Raw genomic sequence first — 23,921 nt, 5'->3', positions numbered from 1 at the left:
TTAGTAAGTCAGTGGGTAGGCAGCGCGCGCAAACAAATTGGGTTGATGCTGATTGGATGGATGTTTGTTGCCGATCCATGGCCGTACTCGGAGCCACGCTAATCTCCATTAGCAGCAGACGTCGTTGCTATTTAGAAACTGATGCTCATTGAATAAGGAGAGGCTTCGAGGTTTATTTCTGTGTGGCTGTTGTTTCATTAGCATAACAATGCAGCTGCCACACACTCGTTTAATTAAATTTAAAGAATTACGCTTGTAATTGTATAAAAATAATATTTAAGTATGTATTTTATTATTTAAATATACACATAGAAATTAACGTAAAACTACAAAATGTGTGTAAAACAAAAGTTTTTTCTTGCTTATTGCAGTTTCTTTTCTTCTCGTTTCGTTTCGTTTCATTTCTTTTTTCTCATTTCCATTTCATTTTTGTAGTAATAATTTTGTTAAAACTCTTTGTTGTTGTTGATGTTGTTGTTTTTGTTGTTTGTGGTTGTCTTATGTTTTCTTGTTTTCTTGTTTTGTTTTTGTTTTTTGTTTTTTTATAACGTAACACAGCAAAGACTTGGAAGGCGTCATGGGCGCAGCTTAAGCGCGTTTTAAAACGCGCTGCTGCATTGCGACATCGCGCAGCGACGCCAACAGAGTCAGTCAAATATATGTATGTATTTATGTACGAGTATGTAAGTAAAAAGTCTTGCACATTTTTGGGTAAGAAAGGGGGAAGACGACGGAGACGAAGATAAAGTGTGGCTAGGTGTGTAGTTCGAAGAGGGTGAGGACAAGGTAAGGTGCAGGGGCAGGTCATCGGACAAGCCACTTAAGATATTACGAAAATTTTAAGGCGTGTATCGAGCGCGCGCCTCATTTGCTGACTTAGAAGAAACCATCGCCGGTGGGATCGTTCACCCATGGGTAATTGTTGGGGCATCTGACGCAAGTCTGCAAATTGATGGTCTCACCGGGAACCTCCTTGGACGTGAGCTTGCAGGTGTTGGGCACCCAGCAGGCGGGCTTGCCCTCCACCACGCACTTCTCCCTCCAGGGCTCAAAGTTCTTAACTTCGCTGATGGTGCGGGGATTCTGCATCCATTGTATGACCTGAGTCATGGTCACAAAGTAGACGTCGTTGTGGTTGGCCAGAATCTCATCGATCCAGTACAGGAAGGCGTCCAGGAACTCGGGATTATTCTTCAACCAGGCGGCATGGAAGTACAGGCCCAGGGGCGCACGATTCTGGTCGTAATGGCGATCGAAGTTGTGGTTCAGGAAGTTGTAGAACTGATCGCCGGTGAGAATATTCGAGCACGAATCAACCATAGCGCAACCTGGCAAGTACTCATCATTAGCGGGATCCTCGCGACGATCCAATTCGTTCATCACCATCTCCCAGACAGCATGTGATCGTGTGGGACAGCTCTGCAGATTGCCATGGCAGCGATGAGGCATGCGGAAATACATAGTGTAAGGCCATAGTGGGGGATTCGATAATGGTGCCGTGATCGTGGAGTCGTAGAGGAACGCTTGCTCTTCCATCATGGTGAACTGATCGTTTCCACCGACACGCAAGTAGGGGGCGCGCACTCCCACCACCGAGTTATCTGTGATGTTTGCGAACTTCTCAATGATAATGCGCATGCCAGCCATTTCCTTGGCCCACTCATCGACGGTGGCGTTCGACCAGAAGCGCTCATCGTCGTTGTGCGAGATGGAGTGTACAGCAATCTCATGACCCTTTCGCGCCGTTTCCTGCACGGCCGAGTAGTTCGTGTACTTGTGCGAGATGAAGTAGGAGGCCTTGATGTCGCAGCCGTTGGGGTTCTTTCGACCCTTGAATATTTCCTTGTACAGCTCAATGTTGTTGTTGTTGATGGCGTCGTCGAATGTGATGGTGATCATCATGGGCACATCCTTGGCGGGCAGATCGCCGGGAATGCTGGTGCCATCTTCCGAACAGAAGCAGTCGGGCAGAACGCACACAGACGGATCGCAAGGGGGAGCGCGATTGGGATCGTTGTCAATGTCTGCAAAGGAGGTTAAAAATGCATTAACTTCATTCGGTATTCTGTTTGCGTGGTAAGTGCGTCGAATGGGCCGGTTGATTGGTCGTCAAAGTTCAATAAACCCAGCCCATAAATATTTAACAATTAACTAACTGTACAATAACTCAGCGGCCGGTCAACGAACTGACTGCGGCTGGAAAAGCAATCACAGCGGAAAAACCGCCGAGAGACGTGTAAATCATGCACCTGCTGTTTGCCCGTCTGTCTATTACCTTGCCTGCTCCTTCGCTTGCAGCTCACACCTCTCCTGCTGGCGATGGTGCTCTGCTGCTGCTGCTGCTGCTGCCAAAACGCAAAGTGAATGGAAAATGTCTACACAATTTCAATTTTCATTTTTTGATTTTGAGTAATTCAACTCGGCACGTTGTCCGCTGCTTTTTGACTGTTTGGCATGCAGACCGTTCACTTGGCCGTTAGCAGGGCTCGGACTCAACGCAACGCAACTCAACTCAACTCGACTCGTCATCGTCATCAAGCTGGTCGTCACCCGCCCACGTGTGTGCCCGCGTATGTGTCCGTTCATTAGCGGCGATATGTAAATTTCAATAGCTGTTTGTATTTGCGTTTGGCAGGCCGGCCATCGACGTTTGCAAGCCTTGCACTTGGCTCTCTAACTGCTTGCGAAAGTTTCGAGAAACGTAATTATTTTGACACTTGCCAAAGCGAAATACTCGTACCGCCCAAGCACGCAAAGGCCAAAGATTTTTGAACAATTTTTGCTTTTTCAATTTCTTTTTTCCCTCACCTTTTTGCATAAGTAGGGCGCTGGCAGACTATTGTCTTTTGCCTGCTGATGGATGTGAGTTGCAGCAAAAGCTAGTTGTGGCCGTTGTTGGCTGACCTTTCCCCCCACCTCCCCCCTCTTGCCCTGCCAATCCTTGCATTCCTTTTCAGCAAGCAACTCTTGCCGCCACTAGCTTTAAATATATTTGTTTGTGGGTCTTTATTTCTGTATTACTTGCCGCTTTTTTGTAAGCATTTCTTGTTTTGCCAATAAAGTGTCGTTAAAACCAAGTGTTATGTCATCGAACCGGTTTGCGCACTAAATATTCCTTGCTTTTTATCTGAGGGTCTTTTTTGTTGGTTTTCTTTCATTGTGGTATTGGTTTTGCAAAGGTTTCGTTTTCTTTGTCCGTATTACTTCTCCTCTGACATCAAAAAAGATGCAAAAGGTGAATGGGCAAATGGTAGAAATTTTGTTTAAAAGTTGTGTCCGACAAACTAGGACAATAATGATAATTTGCGAAACTTGGATTTCTACTCGTTTCATCTGATCCGCCAAACTATTGCTTAAGAAATATTATTACATTCTCATTTAATTGAGTTTATACACAAAACAAAACAAATGCCATAGAATTCAATTACACATAATTCTGTTTTGGATGGATGACATGGATGAAAATTAAAATCTTTATATATAGTTCAAAAACTTTATATCAAGTCATTCATAATATGTTATTTTGAATCATGCTAAATGGAATAAAGGAACCACTACAGAATTAGGTGTAATTACCAAACCAGGTAATGCTTAATCGAGAATATCTCTTCGTTATCGCAATAGTCGTGTAATATTTTGAAAGTAGAATACACCTTACTTTATAAGTGAAAGGTATAATTGAGTCTGTAAAGTCCTATCTTGTGTTTAACAGTGCTTCTGCTACTGTAACAATTTCGAACCACTCCAAAATGTAACTTTCTGCTACATCATCAATTTGTAAATCAGCCGCTCTTTATGTTTCAAGTGATTCGGATCTCACTTTCAATGAATTTGCGCGTGTGGTTTTTAGTGCCCCATGACTTCCTCATTATACTCCCAGTGGTTGCTCATCATCGTGTTTATCCTCTACGTCATCATCATTATCGCCCACTTAAATATTATTCAATGTTTATAACTTTTACGCTACGCTGCATCCGATTTACGCTTGCGATATTTCAACAGCGAGCGTCGCTATCGAAGTCGTCCGTCGTCCGCCGCCCGTCGTCTTCGCCAAACGTGCCAATTTTCACATAAACTAACACTCGACACAATCGAAACCGCTAATGGGGCTTAGAATTGGTGGACGAGTATGCGAGTGTAGACAAAGACAAGCTTCGCTAGCTCTAAGCTCTAAGATAGCTCTAAGACACTCCGCTTTTAGTCTAATAGGTTGGCTTCCAGCCAGTTTTTACTTTGTTTATATTTAATTGTTGATTAATGCACATTTTTATTCGATCCACTTTGTGCTGCCAGCCTGTGCCGGTTACGGTCGACAGGGCGAGCTCTTGAGAAATGTCTCTGAACGGTTCGTGCTTGGTAAATTATGAACGCAAATAATAAAATCAGAGGAGATAAAAAACTCAATTTCTTTGTATGGTTATTAAAAAATTAGCTTTGCTTTTTACACTGCCTTTGAAAAAAAGGAGGAACAAAAAACGTTGCTGCCGCTTGTTTACTTTGGAATTAAAGTTTCCCCGCAACCGGCCCAGCTGCCATCATCTTCTTTTGTTCGCTTGCCTGCCACTTTTGACACTTTTGGCAATTTGCTTTTTTGGCTCTTTGCAATTGCTAAAAATAAAAAATGTTAAGCGGCTTATGTAAGCTAATTTACACATGAATCGAATGTTTTGAACATCTTTCGACTCAATCGGTTTGATTTGCCATATTCGTGCTTTTAAGTCCAAGGTTAAAAACGCTGCTATGCAACGTTGTGAATTAATGATTTATTAAATACTTATGTGATGTGATTTGGCTCATTTTCTTTCTCTTTTTCGTTTGTTTATTTATTTCGTTTTTGGCAATGTGCATGTGCATTTCAAATGCGCGCCTATCGCGCCACATTTCCAAATAAGTTGCGCAAGCCCGGCCCGACTCCGAGACTCAGTCTGAGCCTGAGCATAGGCATGAGCCTGAGCCGTACTCGCAGACGCAGTCGAAGTCGAAGTCGTAGTCGCAATCACATTGTCTGACATTTGTAAGACATTTGTTTCCATTTCACACTTGACATTTCCACAAAGCCGATTTCTAAGGGCTTTACGAAACCGGTCTGCACTTTTTGACTGACAATGCAGACCCGATATGGTTGCTGATGCTGTTTTTCTTTCATATGGCGAAGTCGTGCCACAAAGCCGCTCGACGGCGGCACCAATTTAAGCGTTTCACTCCCTCCTCTCTACCCCATCTACCCGCCCCGCACGCTCGCGGTGCATAGCTGTCTCCATGCTTATGGCTTTTATGTTTATTAAAATGCCTTGGTCTTGTTTTAAGGTGCGTCCCGAATAACAGCATTTCAAATTCTAGCACAGCCCTTTAGGACGAAATCGTGGTAGCAATTGCTTCCCTTTAAGTAATTGAATTGTAATCTAAAGAAAGTACTCCAAAGTATTTCAAAATATGATATTTCAGAAAGTGCATACCTAGCCGGACTGAAAAGCAAATTGTTTTTTAAGCCTTAAGTTCACGAACTGTTTAAACAATTTGATAGCTTAAAGTAAATAAAAACAAAAACAAGGTCAGGCTTTTATAGGCCAACACATAATTCTAAGCGTTCTTCAAAATCCACTTCAAATATTTAATGTCCGCTGAAAGTTATGTATCCCAATAAAAGAGAGATATGTGTGTCATAACTCACCACAAGTATTTTCGTCGGAGCCATCTGAGCAGTCCTTTTCGCCATTACAGAATAGGCCACGCTCAATGCAGTTGCCATCACCGCAGGCCAGGAAGCCATCCTGGCAGAGAGGCTCATCGGTGTGCAGCAGCGGCTTCACCCGGCGCTCCTTGTTCTTGGACTTGCAGTTCTTCACAGACTCTTTCCAGTCGCAGGTCTGCTTCTCAATATCAAAATACAGGCCAGCCGGGCAGCGAATGGCTTGCAAACCCTATATAGTAGAAAAGAAATCGGGAAGGGACAAATTTGAAACAACTGTTGAGCTTCCGCGTCTTTTCAATTAAACTTACCGACGAGGTGCACTGAATCACATCACGGCAATTGTCGCCTTCGCCGGCTACCAAGCGAAACCATTCGCCAGCATCTTTGTCCTTGCACAGCTCCTTCTCGAAGGACTCCTCCTTCTTGGGCTCTTCCGTGGTCGCCTGCCGCTTGATTCGCGCCTCTGTGGCGTTGACTAAGTGAGGAGAAAAAAGTGCGAGAGGAAAAGAGTGAAGTAAAGTTGCCAAACCGGAAGAATTTTTGCACGTTGCTGCAAATGTGGGGTTCAGCCCATAACCATAGTCACAACATTTGCCATAACGGCACTTCCTGTTACACAAACACATATACACACTTGACTAACATGTGGTTTGGCCACTAACTAGTCAATTGTCTAAATCTAAACACGTTTGACATTATGAAATACGATGTCACTAGCCCACAACGCGGAGGAATTAAGAACGCGACGGCTGGCAAACTCGTTGTGGCTATAGCTTTGACATTTCGCAAGGGGCTAGTTGCTCGGTAGGTGACAGGTTGGCAACAGTCGTGCCACATTTGCATAACGGTTAATTGAGGGACAGCTAGCTGTGGCCGAGTCAAAATCATGGTTTTGATCCGGCCAGTCAGCCGTCTTGCCAATGCTCGTATTCAAATTGATCGATGGCCTATTAGGTGACGCACAATGTCAACTATTGAGGAGTGCAAATGGTTGTCTTTTCAATACGAAAACAACAGCATTGTACATAGTACGAGCATGTGGAATGGGACTTGTGACGAGGTTACGTTGCAGGCATTGTTCGCTTTATGCTGCCACTGCCACTAGGCCTATAAGTTCGCCCTGTTCGCGGGCACTAAAAAATGAAAGTTGTCCGGCAACAACCAGAGCAACAGTAGCCGCTGTTGCAACACTTGACGACGCATCGTCCGGCAGTCGTCCTTTTTGCATAATCAAGGTTACATACACGTATCAGTGCAGTCGACTTCATAGATTGACATGGCACGCAATGAAAATTAAAACTAAACGAATCGAAACAACCTGGCTTTTAACTTTTCCTTTTAGCATATCCAAGGCCGCGAGCCAGACAATTAGTATAGCTTCCGGCTCGCCTCAGCCTACTTTTGCACCCATTAATTTACCTATCTATGTATAATTGCATGTATACTATGTATGTATGTATATCTACTGAGGCTTACCTGCATTACTGGCCGCCAATGCCAAAACGGCAAAAACTACTAACAGTTTTGCCATGGTACGCCAAACTGAAAACAACAGCTTAAGAGTCGAAGTATATTTAGCTTTATTTTATTACTCGCGCACTTATAACGTTAAACACACTTAGAGTCTTTGGATCGATAAATGATCGCACTAGCACTTGTCTTTGTCCTTCCGATCGCTATCAAAGCTCCATTTACACTGTTTGCTACGATGCCGCGAACAATTTCTCGACCTGACGACCAAAGCCAAAGACCGACTCAAATTTTCTTCTTTTATTACACACGCAGCGGGCTGAGAGCTTTTTGTTGTTGGCTTAATATGCGCAGGCGCAGCGTCGTGGAACTTGTGTTGAGTTGCGCTGAGGCGTGAGCTTTTTTACAGTTACACTGCGAGGGGCAACAACGCGTTCCACACCGTGGATCGAAAGCGTATCTGCCTGTTGCACAAGTGCAGTTCGTTGCGTGCGTTGCTCGTTGGCTGCTTGCTGTTGGCTTGGGTTGGTCTTTGAGGTTGGCCAAAAAAGAGAGCTTGCGGCACGTACGCAGCGCTTTTATATGCAAAATGGCCAACTGGCCAACTGGCCAACTCGAAGGGGTAGTAGATCTGACTGCCGACAGCAGCTTAGCTGCTGTGGTGAGCTTCCACACACAACTTGAGTGTTGAGTTTGAGTTAGCACGAATACGAGTATGGCATGTGGAAGACATTTTAGTTGTTGTCTCGCGACTAGACTAGAGATTTCAAATAAAACTGCTTTACTTGTATGTGTCTCTGTGCTCTCCCAAGAAGCATACATATTAACGGTAGCTAGTTTTTCAATTGGTCGAACTTGCATTAGTTCTACTCTATGAAGCAGCATGCTCAAGATTTTCCAATAGATTTGGGAAGACTTGCCAGCACATTCCGGCAGTTGTTTTGTGGGGCCCACCTCATCAGCATTTAAATGACAAATGGCCTTTTTAGCAGGGGCGGGCTCGCCCAGCCCAGCACTCGAATGCCAACAAATTACGATTCATGGTAATAAGACATTCGGCATATAAGCATGCACACATACTCACACATGCTATACAAGTATGCATGTGCATTTACATGCATGTATGCGTTTTTAATTTATTTTATTTAATTTCGTTTTTAAGTGTCATCAGCTCTGAGGGTGGCTGCTGTCGTTTGCGACTCTCTTCACAGTATGCCGTTCCAATTTAGAGCCGCGATCTTTTTAGCTTCGACCTTGATCGCTTTAAAGCCAAATGAAACATTTATGGCTCATACTCGTAGACTGTTTGGATATGTACGAGTAGTCGTGACCGCGCTCTGCGGGCTGCCAGCTAAATGCTGTGCTGTGCCGTCGAAGGCGTAACAAACTGCCAGTGCTCGCTGCAGTTGTTTTTTGGTTTTTTTCTTTTCTTTTTTTTTGCACCGAAGTGTGCCAAAGTGTTTTGCTGTCATTTTGGAGACCTTTTGTATATTTGAGTCGTCGAGTCGTCTTCATTTACTGCCACACTTGACATTTGCATAGGCAATGCGCTGTGAGCGTTTGTTCAGCTTTCGATTCCGCTTTAATTTCCAATGAAATTCAATCAAATCTCCTTCGCACCGCAGACATCTGATTCCACTTACCCGTATACATACGCCACATACATACATATATTATTTGGCTTGATTGGACGTCAATTCAATAACCAGTTTTATTTCTATTTAAATATATTATGATACATTTAGACAAGTTATGCCTCAGAAACTGAGCGGAAACTTTGCAGTGTCTTCAGTGAATTTCAAGCACACTGTAAGCTCCGTCCATTATACTATAAGTAGTTGAATAGATAAATTACCTACCCTCTCTTACCAATATACGAACATACCATAGATATACCTGCAAATGGATATCCATTTTGTTGCTGGATTACTCTCTTTGCTGTCAGTTGAATATTTACTTTCTGCATTCCTATCCCTCCATTAATCATGATTGTGGCAACTAAATAATGTATTCCAACGAATTCCAATACAGAATAGACTCAAGTACCAAATAAGTTATTTAATTTCTTAAAATTTAATACAATGACGATGATTTAAAAGAAACTTACTCTGGGTAAGGGGGAGACAAGTCTACAAATCAATTTTGGGTCTCTAGCTGTTGTGGTTTTAAAGTTTCCCGTGTTCATCTGGACTGTGTGCTGCCTTTTTTCAGGAATAACAAATTTCAAGTTATCAGAGTAAATCGTAAAAACTTGTATACATATATAAATTAAATGCCAACTTAAAATTTAACAAATTAATAGCATCTATGGCCTCCAGCTCCCTAAAAGTTGGGATTGCGTGTCTTATAACTATAAAATATTAACTATTTAATTATAAAACATTTAATAAGGAATATTATTTTAATTAATTTTAAAAGCGTACCTATTAATGTAATGTGTGTGTCCTAGAGTAAGAGAGATTTAATGGTAAGGACTAAATTCTGTGAAATATGTTATTCAGTTTGAAGAACTTCAAGATTTATTCAATGTTTTGGGAATTTGGGTCGGCTATAAGGAGTTAAGGATCAATATTACCAAAGACTTGTCTCCTGATATCGTAAAAATTCTCAGAACGTATAGTACACATTTTTTTGGAAATTACATAAATAAATTACTTTGACCAATAAGTGAAACTGATTATATAATATTGGACAGAGCGTCTAAAAATTTTCTCCGGCGTTATGACCGTTTTTATACTCTGTAAAGCTCTTCGAGCTGAAAAATGTAACAGGCAGAAGGAGGCATGGCAGAACACACAAAGAATATATATTCTTGATCAGCATGACAAGACGAGTCGATCTAGCCCTGTCTGTCTGTCTATCCGTCTATCTGTCCGTATGAACACCTGGATCTCAGAGACTATAAGAGCTAGAGACACCAAATTTCGCACAAAGATGCGTTACGTGTGTACGCTGATTTTCCCCCCACTTCCCCGCTATGGGGGCTTTCCCGATTTGCAACCCTCCTCCCGCTCCCCAACAATAAGTGGTTTTCAATAACACCCGTAATTCTTTGAATTATTGTCTCAAATTTGGCAATACCCCCAGTTAGTTAGTATGTGTCATGTGTCACATAGACACAATTCCTATGTAAATGTGCAGTTATACACCATTTACGTGAGTTCGAATACCCAAGGAGGTACATTCGATCATTCTTCATTTTTTTTTTTCAATTTTTATAATTATTATACACATATATTGAGAGTATTTCAAAATCGGGATAGCGGACTTTAGCTTCTCGACTTGTTTGAATAAATAGCTATTGAATCCCTTCAGGGCGCTTGTTGTCCTTACGTTTTCGCGATAAACAGAAAATCCAGATGGTGTTTCCCCCAGAGAAATGTAAATTTACTTCTAAAACTAGTTCCATGCAAATAATATAGCTATAATATATAAACAGTGATACAATAGAGAACTTAAAATAAATAAAACTAAAGAATAACAAGAGAGAACGCTACAGTCGAGCAAGCCCGCAACTTCCGTCACTGAGTTATATGCGCCCATAGCAGCAGCAAAATAAGGAAGAAGAGCGAACTTGTTGCTGCAGTTTGGGGGGTTGTACTTGCTAGAATTTGTTTTGCTAATAACTTTTCTTAGAATAACCGAATTGAATAAAATTTTGAACAACAGTAGACAATTATATATAAATTATGTGTGCAAAGTTTGGTTTAGGTAGCATTTGAAATGTGGACGCTATTGACGAAATTCTGTAGCGGGGGAAGGGGGGGAAAATTAAAACAAAAATAAAATAAACTCGACGGACGGACATGTCTAGATCGATTTCTCTCGTCATGCTGATTCAGAATATATATACTTTATGGGGTCGGAGATGCTTCCTTCTGCATGTTACATACTTTGCACAAACCTAATATACCCTTTTTACCCTACGGGTACAGGGTATAAAAAGGCCTATAGAAATTACAAAAATATCTACAAGTAATAAGGAGTCCGACTGGGTGGGAGGATTTTCTTTGCCAAACGGCCAGCTGTGCCCCGATTCACAGCAGAGAGTTGTCAGACTTGACAGAAAAACAAGAAAAATATCCTGAACCCACTCCACAAATAAAAAATGAAATATTCAACACATTCATAAGTGTTCATATGCAATTTCAACAGCATACATTTACATCAGAATCGTGTCTATCCGCGTGTGTACAGTGTACTATATGTGTGCAAAAACAACAACAGCTGCGGGCAGAGTTTACATTTATGGCAATAACTTTCTTCATAATAATATTGACCTATCATGATGAAACTTAACACAAGGATAAGCAAATGTACTAAATTAAAAACAAGAGAGAACGCTACAGTCAAGCAAGCCCGACAGTAAAACACCCTGTACTCTCCACAAAAAAAGAAAATTAATAAAGTATTCAAAAAAGATTAAGTTAATTAATTAAATTAAATAAAAACAGGAATGAAATGCGAAAGTCGAGCAGGCTCAACTCTCTTTTAGCATTCCTTTCTTGTTATTTATTCAAAATTTGCATTTTTTGTGCATACACCCTGCATACACCCTTCACGAGTCTTGCAAAGTGTAAACAAAGTAGATGGACCGTTGAACCTTAATCATCGAGTACCCTTACAAATCCTCTTTTACTGCGGCTACTTCTATCGTTAAGGAAACTAGATTACTGGATATAAAGTTCTTAGGTCCGTCGGTTGTGATTGGAGTCGGCTAACTGGACCTACCTGATGAGCTTATCTTCGTCATCGATTACACCACCCGAGCAGAGATACGTGTAGCTAAGCTAAGTAAATCGGAAGTCGCCAGGTTTCCCGAACGCTCCGTTTTTGGGTTGACACTTTAAAAGCTCAATTCAAGGACTTTTGCCGACCGTGAGGAAAAAACAAAAATTCAAAAAAAAAATTTTTTTGTTAAATTATTAAAAAAAATTGAATAAATTAATTAAAATAAATTAGAAGACATGTTTATGTTCAGTTTTAACAGCATACATTTACATTACGTGCCTATGCGTGTTTATATGCTTGTATGTATGCACCACAAAGTCGAACCAAAGCAGCAACAACAACAACACAACAACAACAACACTAACTTTCTTCAGAATTGACCGATCATGATGAAACTTGGCACACGGACACATAAGTATTAAGTACTACATAAGTTTCAAAATTCCATGAATTACGGAAGTTATAAGAAAAAACACGAATTGCGGGGGAGTGGGTGGGGGGGGGGGTGTATCAGAATAAAAAAATAAACTTGACCTGCCTAGTACTTGGGGGAACGTCGATACCAAGTTTGGTTATTCTAGCTCTTGTACTTCCTGAGAACCATGCGCTCATACAGACAGACGGACGGACGGACAGACGGGCATGTCTATATCGACTTGACTTGTCACCCTGATCAATAATATATATACTTTGTGGGGTCTGCCACGCCTCCTTCTGTGTGTTACATACATGCGCACAAAACTAGTATAGCCTTTCACCCTTTGGGTACAGGCTATAAAAATATTCTCGCACGGCCTGCCATTACACAATTGAAGTTATTTGGACCGATTTTGATCATTATAAATGAAATTCCTATCACGACATTTCGGACGAGTAATGTTAAGTTAATATATAAAAGTGCGAAGAAATTTAACCTTCCTCAACAGCATTTTTGGCTTGTTACAAAAAGTCTGGGATATGTTAATTAGATGTTTGTTAATATCGGTCCTATTTATTAGATTTTACGAAGTATGAGGTTTTTAATTCACATTTTTTATACCCTGTACCCGTAGGGTAAAAAGGGCAGAAGGAAGCATTTACCCATAAAGTATAAATAGAGAAATGGATGTAGACTTGTCCGTCCGTTTGTTCGTCTCGATGAACGCAAGGATCTCAAAAACTTCAAAAGCTGGAATAACTAAAGTTGGTATCCAAATTCTCCTAGGTCCGAGAAAGGACGAATTTATTTTATTTTTTTTTAATTTCCCTCCCTTCCTTCTTTACAGCAATCTCTACATAATTATCTATTGTTGTATATTTGATTAATTTATGCTTGAAGGGAAGCTTTCAAGGTTGTTTTTGATTCCAAAAGTAAATTTAACTTTCACATTACATAATTTCATCAATTATTTTGCAATTATATTTCAATTATAGATTTCGTGGTCAGAACTAAAAACTTGCGCCACTCGCCGTCCTTGAGGATGTATTAGGAAGTGCAATTTTCTCCATTGACATAGCTCGCCGCCTGCACACTTGTAACTATGTAGATGTATGTGTGTGTGTGTATGCATATATGTATATGTATGTACGTATATTCGTATATGCACATGCATGTGAAATGGTTATTTTAGCGCCAGCAAATAGCTCAGACGACCTTACATGCATAAATATTTCAATCCTTGTTGCTTGTGCCTTTTCAAGAGCAATGCAAGGTCTTTGCGGCACCAACAACTATTTGCTGACATTAAGGACACAGGCAGTGGTGGCAGTTGTTGTTGTTGTTGCCAGTGCCGTTTAAGCTGCTGTTTCAGCATTCTCGTATATGCGGTCAACAGGTTCAACATTGTAAAAGGGCCAAAAATGCGAAGCTTTTGGCACAAATTCAATTAGCCGTCCAGGTGCTAATTAATTGCCAAAAACAGCAACAACGAGAAAGGCAGACTGGAAAAAGCTTTACTCGCCACTTGTTACACCTCCAAAGCGTGCTTTGGCAATAACAGTTAAACGCATCTATTGTACTCGTATATACGTATGTATATATGTACATACATACACACACACACAAACACAGCGAAGAGGGAAAGGGAAGCGTGAACCATTAGTTGCTCACCACTCACGTGCGCCGCCATCGCCTCGACAAAAGCTTCACGTGCACCCAAAAAGCTGTCTCAGTCCCGTTGCAATAGCAACAGCGTGTCCAAAACACGAGCCGAGGCAAGCTTTGCACGAACTGGCGTTAGGACAGCGACAACAGTTTGTTGCTTAAGCTACGCGCTAACGGACGTCCTGTTGTCAGAGGCGCTACCAATTCAATCCTTTCGAGAATAAGAACACCACGGACGGTCGCACAGTCGCACGGGCGGTTGGTCGGTTGGTCGGCTGTACGGACTATCGGCTATTTAACTAACGCTACTTGGCCAATATGCTTGGGCCTTGTGAGTGTCTGTTGGCGGGCGAGTAACTTTAGCAACTTCATGAAAGCAAAATTCAAGAGTGAAAAGCGAAACGTGCCATAAAGTTGTAAAAGCAATATGGACTTCGTTTGCATGCCAGTGTGTGTTTGTGTCTATATATATACATACATATATATTTATGTGTGTGAATATATATATATATATATATATATATATATATATATATATATATATATATATATATATATATATATATATATATATATATATATGTGTGTGTGTGTGTGGAGTTTGTTGGAGTCTAGGGATATCTAGCGGAGTATAGTCAGTAGCTGGTTGTCTGTGCATATTTTAATCGCTTTTAAAAAGTTGAACAATGAACAAGTGCAGCGTGACGCTCTATTTAATTTGAATAATTGCTAGCGAATGAATGTTTTGAGATACTTACTTTTAAAAATGAAGTAATTGATAGGCAGAGTCAGTGCAGAACAAACAAAATTTCATTGGACATTGAATAGCTTATTCAGCTTTTGTAAAGCGCATTACCTTTGATGATGTCCCATAAATTACGTATATCACGTGGCTTTAATTGTCAATGAAGTAACATGATATTTCGTTTTTATTTAATGGCTTAAATAATGTTCGTCTGTATAAGTAATTAAGTTGTATAAGTAGATATATCCACTGAATTGAGCTAACAGCGGCGTTTAATGTCACTTCACTCGACCTGGGAATAAGACATGCAGGCACTGCAGGCTAAGCAGGAAAGTCAACAAAAGCAACTCGACTAGTTCTATCCAAGGTTATCTGCATTCGAAGTAAGCAGGAATAAAGGCACACACACACAGATACACACACACTCACAATCACACTGAACAACGCACATGTACATGCGTGTTTATAAAGGCGACAATTGGCACATGGGGGCGGGACCATAGGCTTGTTAAAAGAACTAAAGTTCGCGCGCATGACGTCATAAGGCATATTAAATGAGTTAAGAGAGCCCAACAACAAGAGTAGGTCTTAAAGCCACGAGCTGGAGCTGGAGCTGTTGCTGCATAGTCGTGCGAGCTACTAACACTGAAAGGCCATTAACAATCGGCTAATGGTGCGCTAGAGACAAGGCGTGGTAGGCGAGCAGGGACGTGGCAAATGCAGTTCCAACATCAGCAACAGCAGTCTCGATAATGAGATGCAGAATGTAGTACATGTAGTATAATATAGCGAAAGCGTTTAATGGCCAGTGGGGATCAGGTGGCACCACTTACCCCATTTATCTCAAACACGAGTACACACCCACACCCAAACCCACACGGATATGCGTAAACATTTGGTGGCAGACAAGGTATTTCAACTGCACGCGCAAATGAAATTGAAATATTAAATATTTAACTTAACTTACGACGTACGAACACACACACACACACACACACGCACATACAATGTCGCACATGTACATATGTATGTATATATGCTATTGTGTGTATTGTATAAGAACAAAAATCACATCCAGTTCGCAAAGTGTGACGTGGCTTAAAATGATCAACAAAAGAGCAATTTATCAGCCCCCAAAAGTGTGCTACGAGAAGTGTGAATAAAAAACAATAACAAGGAATCATTTGTCAGGCACATAAGCAAGCGCCAAAACAAAAACAAAAACAAAACACACACACTACTCTACCGTAAGTGAGGGAAGGCGGCAGCAAGTCAAACATTTGTGTTGGTTTGGAGCGACTGCGAGCGTGCAAAAACGCGTGCGTTTTAAACACACACACACAGATACACAAAAACACATACTCGTATGCATAAAAATATATACCAGAAGGAAAAAAGAGACGACAACGTATAATGGCCAAGTTGACAAAGGATTACGCGTATGTTAAATGGTAAGCTGTAGTTTTTTTCACTCTTCTATACATATGTATGTATGTATGTATGTTCGTAGTGTGCTATACATACATATATGTGTGTTAATTGTCACTCATGACCCTGACACTGACAATGAAAACAGCAAACTGACCCTAACGTGGCCGCACGTGACGCACACACACACACACACATTGCCCATCCCCCCTCCCCCCACCCTTCAATCCAATCAATATTATCGAGTTAGCGCGCCTTCCACACACACACACACACACATAAATGTTTGTATGTATTTAAGTGTTTTAGTGTCTGTGCGATTCTGAGTTTTAGTGCGTTTTGCGTGGATGGCAAAGCACGTGAAATTTATAAAATATGCAAAGCTATACATATTTAAACAATATACCAAAACGTATAAATTCATACACATGCACCATCTCGCCAAGACGTGGGAAAGCTATAACGCCGAGCTAGCGGCTGCCCTCTGCATTGGTTTGTTATGTACATATGTAGGTGTGTGTGTGTGTCTGTGGGCAAGTGTTGCATACAGTTGAGCCGCACGTTCCATATATACTGTTAATAAATACTATATATACTCAGAATATACATAAGTCCCTTGGTAGTTCGAAAACTGAAGCGAGATATGAATATTCTTGAATCAGCATTGCAAGAAATGTTACTTAATTTACAACTGCTTGAAAAGACTTAACTTATAGTAAAATAATGAACCTAGTCCTTCTTAGATAGAAACTCTAAAGACGACACGCAGCAAAACTAGTTTTTGAAGACAATGAGCAAATGATTTATTGAATTGTTCTGAACAACTTCTCTCTTTCACACTCGTTTGCAGGATGATCTGAGCTGCATGCAGAGATGGTGCTTGGTTAACTAATTGCACCTTTAGTGCTCTAAATGTAAGTTTATGTCTTTTCATCGGTCCAGACCTCATATAGCGATATATATACGATTGACAATGAATCATTGCAACATATTTCTACTGTCGAAGATCTTGGAGTACTTTTTATTCAAAATTGAACTTCAATCTTCATATTTTTTCTATCATAAACAAGGCTAAGGGCGTTCTTGGATTCATTAAACGTTGGTCCAAAGAATTTGATGATCCCTATACCACCAAACTACATTACGGCCCATTCTAGAATACTGCTCATGCGTCCGCAGTAGAAAACGCATCAGGATCGAATTGAGTTTGTTCAGAAACTATTCCTCCTTTTTGCTCTTCGCGTTTTAAACTGGGATCCAAACCTTGCCGCCTTACTCAAGCAGACTTCTGCTTATTAATGTTCTCTTCCTTTAATAAAAGTCTTTTCGCGCCCTCTCGTAGGGGCATAGCTTGCCGGACTTTTTTTATACCGGTGGATCTATTGACGCCTCTGACCACACTTGGCTGTGAGACGGGGCACAGCTAGTCGAAGGGCAAATAATATTCCCCCACCGGGCCGGAGGCGTTAATTAGATACTATTGTAATTTGATTAGATTTCTCCTTCTTAGGCTTTTCTTGCTTATAAGATGCTTTTTATAATTTTTATATATTTTGCTCCTATGTCGACAGTCAATGTTTCTTCAAAAATAAATAAATAAACAAGAGAGAACGCTACAGTCGAGCAAGCCCGACAGTGTAATACCCTGTACCCAGGTAAACTTCCGTCACTGAGTTATATGCGCCCAAAGCAGCAGCAAAAAGAGGAAGAAGAAGAGCGAACTTGTTGCTGCAGTTTGTGGGGGTTGTACTGGCGAGAATTTGTTTCGCTAATAACTTTTCTTAGAATTGACAGAATTGAATAAAATTTTGAACAACAGTAGATAATTGTTTATAATTATTTATAAATTACGTATGCAAAGTTTGGTTTAGGTACCATTTGAAATGTGGACGCTATTGACGAAATTCTGCTGCGGGGAAAGGGGGGGAAAATAAAAAAAAAAAATAAACTCGTCCTTACTCGGATCTAGGAGAATCTGGATGCCAACTTTGGTTATTCTAGCTTTTATAGTTTCTGAGATCCTCGCGTTCATCCAGACGGACAGACGGACGGACAGACGGACAGACGGACGGACAGACGGACGGACATGTCTAGATCGATTTCTCTCGTCATGCTGATCAAGAATATATATACTTTATGGGGTCGGAGATGCTTCCTTCTGTATGTTACATACTTTGCACAAACCTAATATACCCTTTTTACCCTACGGGTACAGGGTATAAAAATTTAAAATCGATAGAAGCTCTAAAGTTCTTAGGTAGATGCTATAAAGGCGACACGCAGCAAGACTACTTGTAGATCCTGAAGACATACAAATGATTTATTTAATTGTTCTGAACAGCTTAAAATACATATACTTATAGAATAGTTTAAATAATTACTTAAACTAGAAGTTTAGCGCTATTTTTATTTACTATTATTTATAGAAATCCCTCGGCAAGGCCGATGGCATGGGGGTCGCCTGCTTTTTACCGCCGCTTCAAAACTCGCTTTCTTGAGATATTTGAGAGGATACTCCTGTGTCGAATGTTAGCAGTTCTCGTGGACTATAGGGCAACAGTTATCAAAGGAACAGTTTTAATTTTGGATTTTCCATAGGAGGAATTTCCTTTAATTCGGCACACTTGCATGATTTATCACAGGAAGGAGCAATGCAAGACCTGTGTGTAGTATCCTTGTTCTTGAGTGAGAGCATTTTGCTCTTAGGAGCCATCTCATTTTGATGACTCTGTCTTTAAGGGTCATATACAAGTTAAGTCGCTCCAACAGTTGGCTTCATATGATTTATTGCTTCTGGCCAGTACGGCCGTGCCAACTGCGTAGTGATGAACAGATCCTTCGAATCTTCAATGGGTATCGTAAACCAAGGGGGGCCTCATATGTTAGGAGGGTGTAGAGAAAAGACCCAAAACACCGCCTTGAGGAACTCCAGCTCCGGTCCGCGAGGTAGCTATTTACTAACCACGAATGTTAATTATTCCATTGTGCTAACTCTGACAAAAGTCTGCCTTATATACAAATATGCCGCCACTGCGTTCACCTTGGCCTCAAAACCCTCAACGATTTACTACGCTATTCAACTGCTTAGGTGTTCGAAATGGTTGGTTAACATAGGGGCCGGTGAAAGGTGCTGCGATATGTATTTATTTACTATGCTTCAAACCTTAGCCCACTTAGCAGCGAAGCAAACAATGCGTAATATGAAAATGTTTTCCAACCAATCAATTATCCCACTATAATTGATGCATGAGCTATTCTAATGTAGGCGTAAAAACCAAATGCTGAACAGAAGTCTTTAAAAATTGTAGGCAGTTTCTTGCTGTTTTAGTTTACTTTGTGATATTAAGGAATCGCAAGCTCATTCTGATCCTGTTTCATCAGGCTTCCTATTGCATTTCCTACTGGCACATATTTGAATAATTTCGAACGACCGCCTCCTGGGTCTACGCACATTAACTTAATATTCACTTTAATGTTGTTGTTGTTGTAGCTGTTGTTTTAGCCCGCTTATTTTTTGTGATAATTTCTCATTAACAAACAGCGACGCTGAAAAAAGCTGTGCTTTTTGTTGGCCCCGTTTTAATGACGGCCGTCTTTGTGGGTTGGTCCGCTGTTGGTTTTAGCGTCTCATGCCAGCACACCCTTGTTCTGAAACGTTGTTGTTGTCCTTGTTATTTTTTTTTTTGATTTGGATTTTTATTTTTTTGCTCACAAATTAGTCGCACGAACATTTGCTGTTGTGCCACTAAATGGCAGGAAAGAGCCGCACACATACATACACACACCCAAAGGATGGTGTGCAGACGGGAGGTGCAGCTTGCGCGGCAAATTGTTTGCAACATGCAAAGCAAGTGGAAGTGGCGACCAAAAGCCGCAAATAGGCTCTGACTGACGGTTGACTGGCAACGGGCGCCGGGCGACCGAAACGGGGAAGCGTGTTAAGCAAACATGCAGGCAGGCTCAGGCTCTGCTTCTGTCTCTTGCTGACTAGCTGGAAACGTGGTCGCTAGGCCGGGCGTTTGGCTTACTAGACTGACAAATACAAAAAGACATGCCATGCTGTAGCACACGTACAAACATACACACATACTCGTAGGTATTCATACGTCTCGCCTTTCTCCAGTTGTTGTTGCTGGCTCTGAGCTGAACTGGGCTGCCTTTTTTGGGCACGAAATGAATATGGATTTGCTTTTAATTACACTGACTCAACCTGGCCAAGCGCCTGTACGAGTAGTACAGAGAGTTTGCGGTGAATTGGCCAAATGCTTTTGCTATTTTTGGAGTACGCTGGCATTTTTCTATTAGATTGTGGCAAAGTGCTTTTCACGCTGTCGTAGCAGCTGGTACGACCTACATCAACAACCCTCTACATTAGTCAAATTGAAAGATATATACGTTCAGTTAGACTCGCAACTGAAATTGTAGGCTTACAGTGCGTTCAGACTTGTATCGTCTGTAATCCCTTTGTTCTGGCTTAAACATTGTTTCAGTTCCATAACAGTCGATTTTTTCGTGATTCACAAAAGGATCTTCCCAAAAAGTTGTTGGTTAACATTTTACTTTACATACGAGTACTTGAAATCGAAAAGTGTTGAAGCCGCAATCTCAAAATTTGGTATTTCGATTCATCTACTTGTAGATTCAAAAAAGGGCACATTTAAGTTAATTTTCAACACACCCTAGTTCACCGTTAAAAATGCTTTGTTTTAATCGTAATTTTTGGAATTTATTTTTAGGTTTTGGTAATCGCGTTCTCTAGAGCACTTTATAATTTATGTGAAAAAAAGACGCGATGTATGAGTTATGGCAGAAACTAAAACTTAAAGTTTTTATTCGAGTTTTTATTTTTGCCTTAAAAATTAAAAACCTTATTCTTTTTCTTAGAAACATACATACATACATAATATTTATTTATTTATGATTACCATTTAAATTTTGTTTAGCTTTAAAAAATAAATAACTTATTCTTCTCTTAGCAACATAGCTGTTTTACATATGTACATACATACATAATTGTTTTTAGCTCCTGAACTTGTCATACATTAATTTACATTACACGGTTTTAGGCTTAGAGTGCATATATCTTTTATTTAATAACTATGTTTGTGTAAATACACATTAGATATGTGATTTAATTAAACAAACATGAATACTTGTTCTTAAAAAATTATTGTTTTTTCAAAAAATGTAATACTTGTATGTTTTAGAGATAAGGAACTATTCACCTATTTTTGGAAAAGCTCAATATCTTTTTACACGGTTTTTTCTGCCATCAATCTACCGCGTAAAAACAGAATTAGGTGCATATGTATTTAGAGAAAGCTAAGAAGCTTCAATTGCGTTTCTAATTCCTTTAGTACACAGAGAGCGGAAACTGGCAGAAAAAAACTGCAGACTCTGCGATCAATACGTTTACTTACAAAACGGCCATCGGCAGTGAGGCTGCGGTCAAATGTTAAGGTTTACTGTAAGTTTGGTGTAAGCTCATGAATTGGATTGTTTCATAGAAGCATTTTTCCATAACCCGCCCGTCAAGGGTCATTCAATTTGGTTGGTGATACGGCATACAAATTGGTTGTTAATTGTATTAAAAATTAACAACCAATAAACATCCCCAGATCGATCCAAATCCATGAAGTGGATTAAAATGTACGTTATAAGTAGGCAGACTTTGGCTCGTTTTTCTCGTAAAAACTTTTCTTGTAGACTTCATTTAATATAAATATTTAAACAAATAATATGTAACACCTACGAAGAATACATATTTCATACTATATATAGCAATAGGTGTAACTATCGTTTTGGCCGACAGACAAACAGACGCAAAAATTATGGCAATAGCAATGGAATGCCGAATTTCTGGCACTATTAAATGGAGTGTTGCCTAATAATATCGTACATAATATGTAGCCCTAATTGCAAATGAAGCGAATGAAACGAATGAACAGATATAGCATCCTCTTTAGCCGCCGACAAGCCACAGAACAACAATAAAATTATGAACAAGCACAGCAAACATTTCAATTATGTCGCCGGCACAACTTTCGCCGCCCACTGCACAACTCGAACTGAAAAACTTTCGTAATTAAACTCAATGGCAGACATCAGCGGGAGGTCGTTAGGCAGATGGTACTTGGCAGATTGTGCACCATGGAGCGCCGTAATTAGTTAGGAAATCCGCTAAACAAAGCCAACAAAGTAAAACAAATGAGACAACACACACATGTACGTGTACACGACGCCAAACAGAGCGAGAACAACAATGGCGGCAGGCTGTTTCCGGTTTGTTCAGAGCAACAGTTTGTTGGTTAGTATGTTGGTTTGCTTATTTATAGTGTAACGCTAAAAACGCACGATGACGCACTCATAAATTTATAATTCAATTAAATTTTTTTTGTTACCGTTATATATATAAGGAAACGAAGAGATATGATTTTTTCAACCGAAAACTGCATCACTGGGGCTGGCAAAAGCGATTATCGATTAATTAAATGGGTTTTAAAAAAAGAGTAACTTTCAGCTCTTCATTTACCAGACTTTCTAAAATTGTTATCTACTTTTTAAATAGACATATGAAAGTAGATAGAATAAATTTAAGCACATACTCATACATCATGTGCATTATGTGTATTGTATGTAATACAGTTAAACAAATCAACGTCTTCCACCGCAAAATTAATATCAAAAACTTTGTCAATTGAGGCAGTACTTACAGTAATTTCGCCTCTAATTTGCTTATTTTTATAGTTTTGATAATGACTATAATGTGATTTTCCTAATGTCCAACTTAAACATTATCCACCTTCTGTGGATTGTCATAAAGGTAATAAGAACTACAAACAAAGTATATACTACACATACAACCAATGGACTATTAAGACAATTATGACGCCACACGCGCCTTGCTAGCTGAAACAAATTAAGTTGCTTAGTGGCTCACAATTACGCGTAAGACAGCGCACACGAAATAATTTATCAAATTCGCCCATAAATTATTGATGCCTGCCAGACAGACCGACTACGGGCTGTTCGAAGTATTACATATTCACTGTACCCTTACACAAATACATATATGGCCCACATACATGGAGGTCCTTCTGCTTTCGCTGTGGTTGTTTGGCATTTGGTTGCCTGGCAAACCACGCAACTTTCATAAGGATAACGTGTATTCAGCGCACGAGGCTAACAAGAACTGAAAAGGATTTGTACTTAAAGGCCTTAAAATTTTAAGTGAACAATTTTATGTACAAGCCAAAGGCGAAATTAAGCGAATTTAATGCCGAGGCGTTACAGGATTTCTTTTGAACAGTATACTTGTACAATGGTATGCTACTTTTTAAGATTCATGCATCCAAACACACAGACAGACAGACGGATGGGCCAATTACAAGTGTTGATTTTTTTCTTTAATATATTTATCTGTTTTTGCACATTTCTTCTTAGAGGTCACCTTCAGACCAACTTAAGCCTAATGACTTAAAATAAGATAAAGTCTCGCTCTCAAAAAAAAGCCCATGACCTTTAATGACTTTGGCTCATTTTGTAATGTTGCCGTTCCAAAAAGCTTGATAGCGTGATCTTTGCTGACGTAATTACATGAGTTGATTTACATAGCTTCGATATGAGCTTAGATAACATTATGATAACATAATGTTATTACATATGTTATTGTTATGCTGCTGTTAAGCTGCTGATTATTTTACTGGCCTGCTTCTGTTCATTACAAACATTGCAATAAATATTGCATACTTCCCCGGGAATATTTTAGCAGT

General features: G+C 40.1%; 1 protein-coding gene across 1 annotated transcript; it reads right to left on the bottom strand.

Annotated features, from left to right (window-relative positions):
- Nucleotides 1-543: 543 nt before the first annotated feature.
- On the bottom strand, nucleotides 544-7,306 carry LOC115621102. Its single transcript, XM_030514644.1, has 4 exons — nucleotides 7,169-7,306; nucleotides 6,001-6,167; nucleotides 5,672-5,921; nucleotides 544-2,024 (listed from the first exon to the last, which is right to left on the bottom strand). The coding sequence occupies exons 1-4, from the start codon at nucleotides 7,221-7,223 to the stop codon at nucleotides 877-879; spliced, it is 1,620 nt and encodes a 539-aa protein (XP_030370504.1). The 5' UTR covers nucleotides 7,224-7,306; the 3' UTR covers nucleotides 544-876.
- Nucleotides 7,307-23,921: the final 16,615 nt, after the last annotated feature.

The sequence above is a fragment of the Scaptodrosophila lebanonensis genome, unplaced genomic scaffold, assembly GCF_003285725.1.
Source record: "Scaptodrosophila lebanonensis strain 11010-0011.00,11010-0021.00 unplaced genomic scaffold, SlebRS2 tig00000001-arrow-pilon, whole genome shotgun sequence".
NCBI classification, from domain to species: domain Eukaryota; kingdom Metazoa; phylum Arthropoda; class Insecta; order Diptera; family Drosophilidae; genus Scaptodrosophila; species Scaptodrosophila lebanonensis.
Note: the sequence above shows the minus strand (reverse complement) of the source record. Positions and strands in the feature narration are given on the sequence as shown.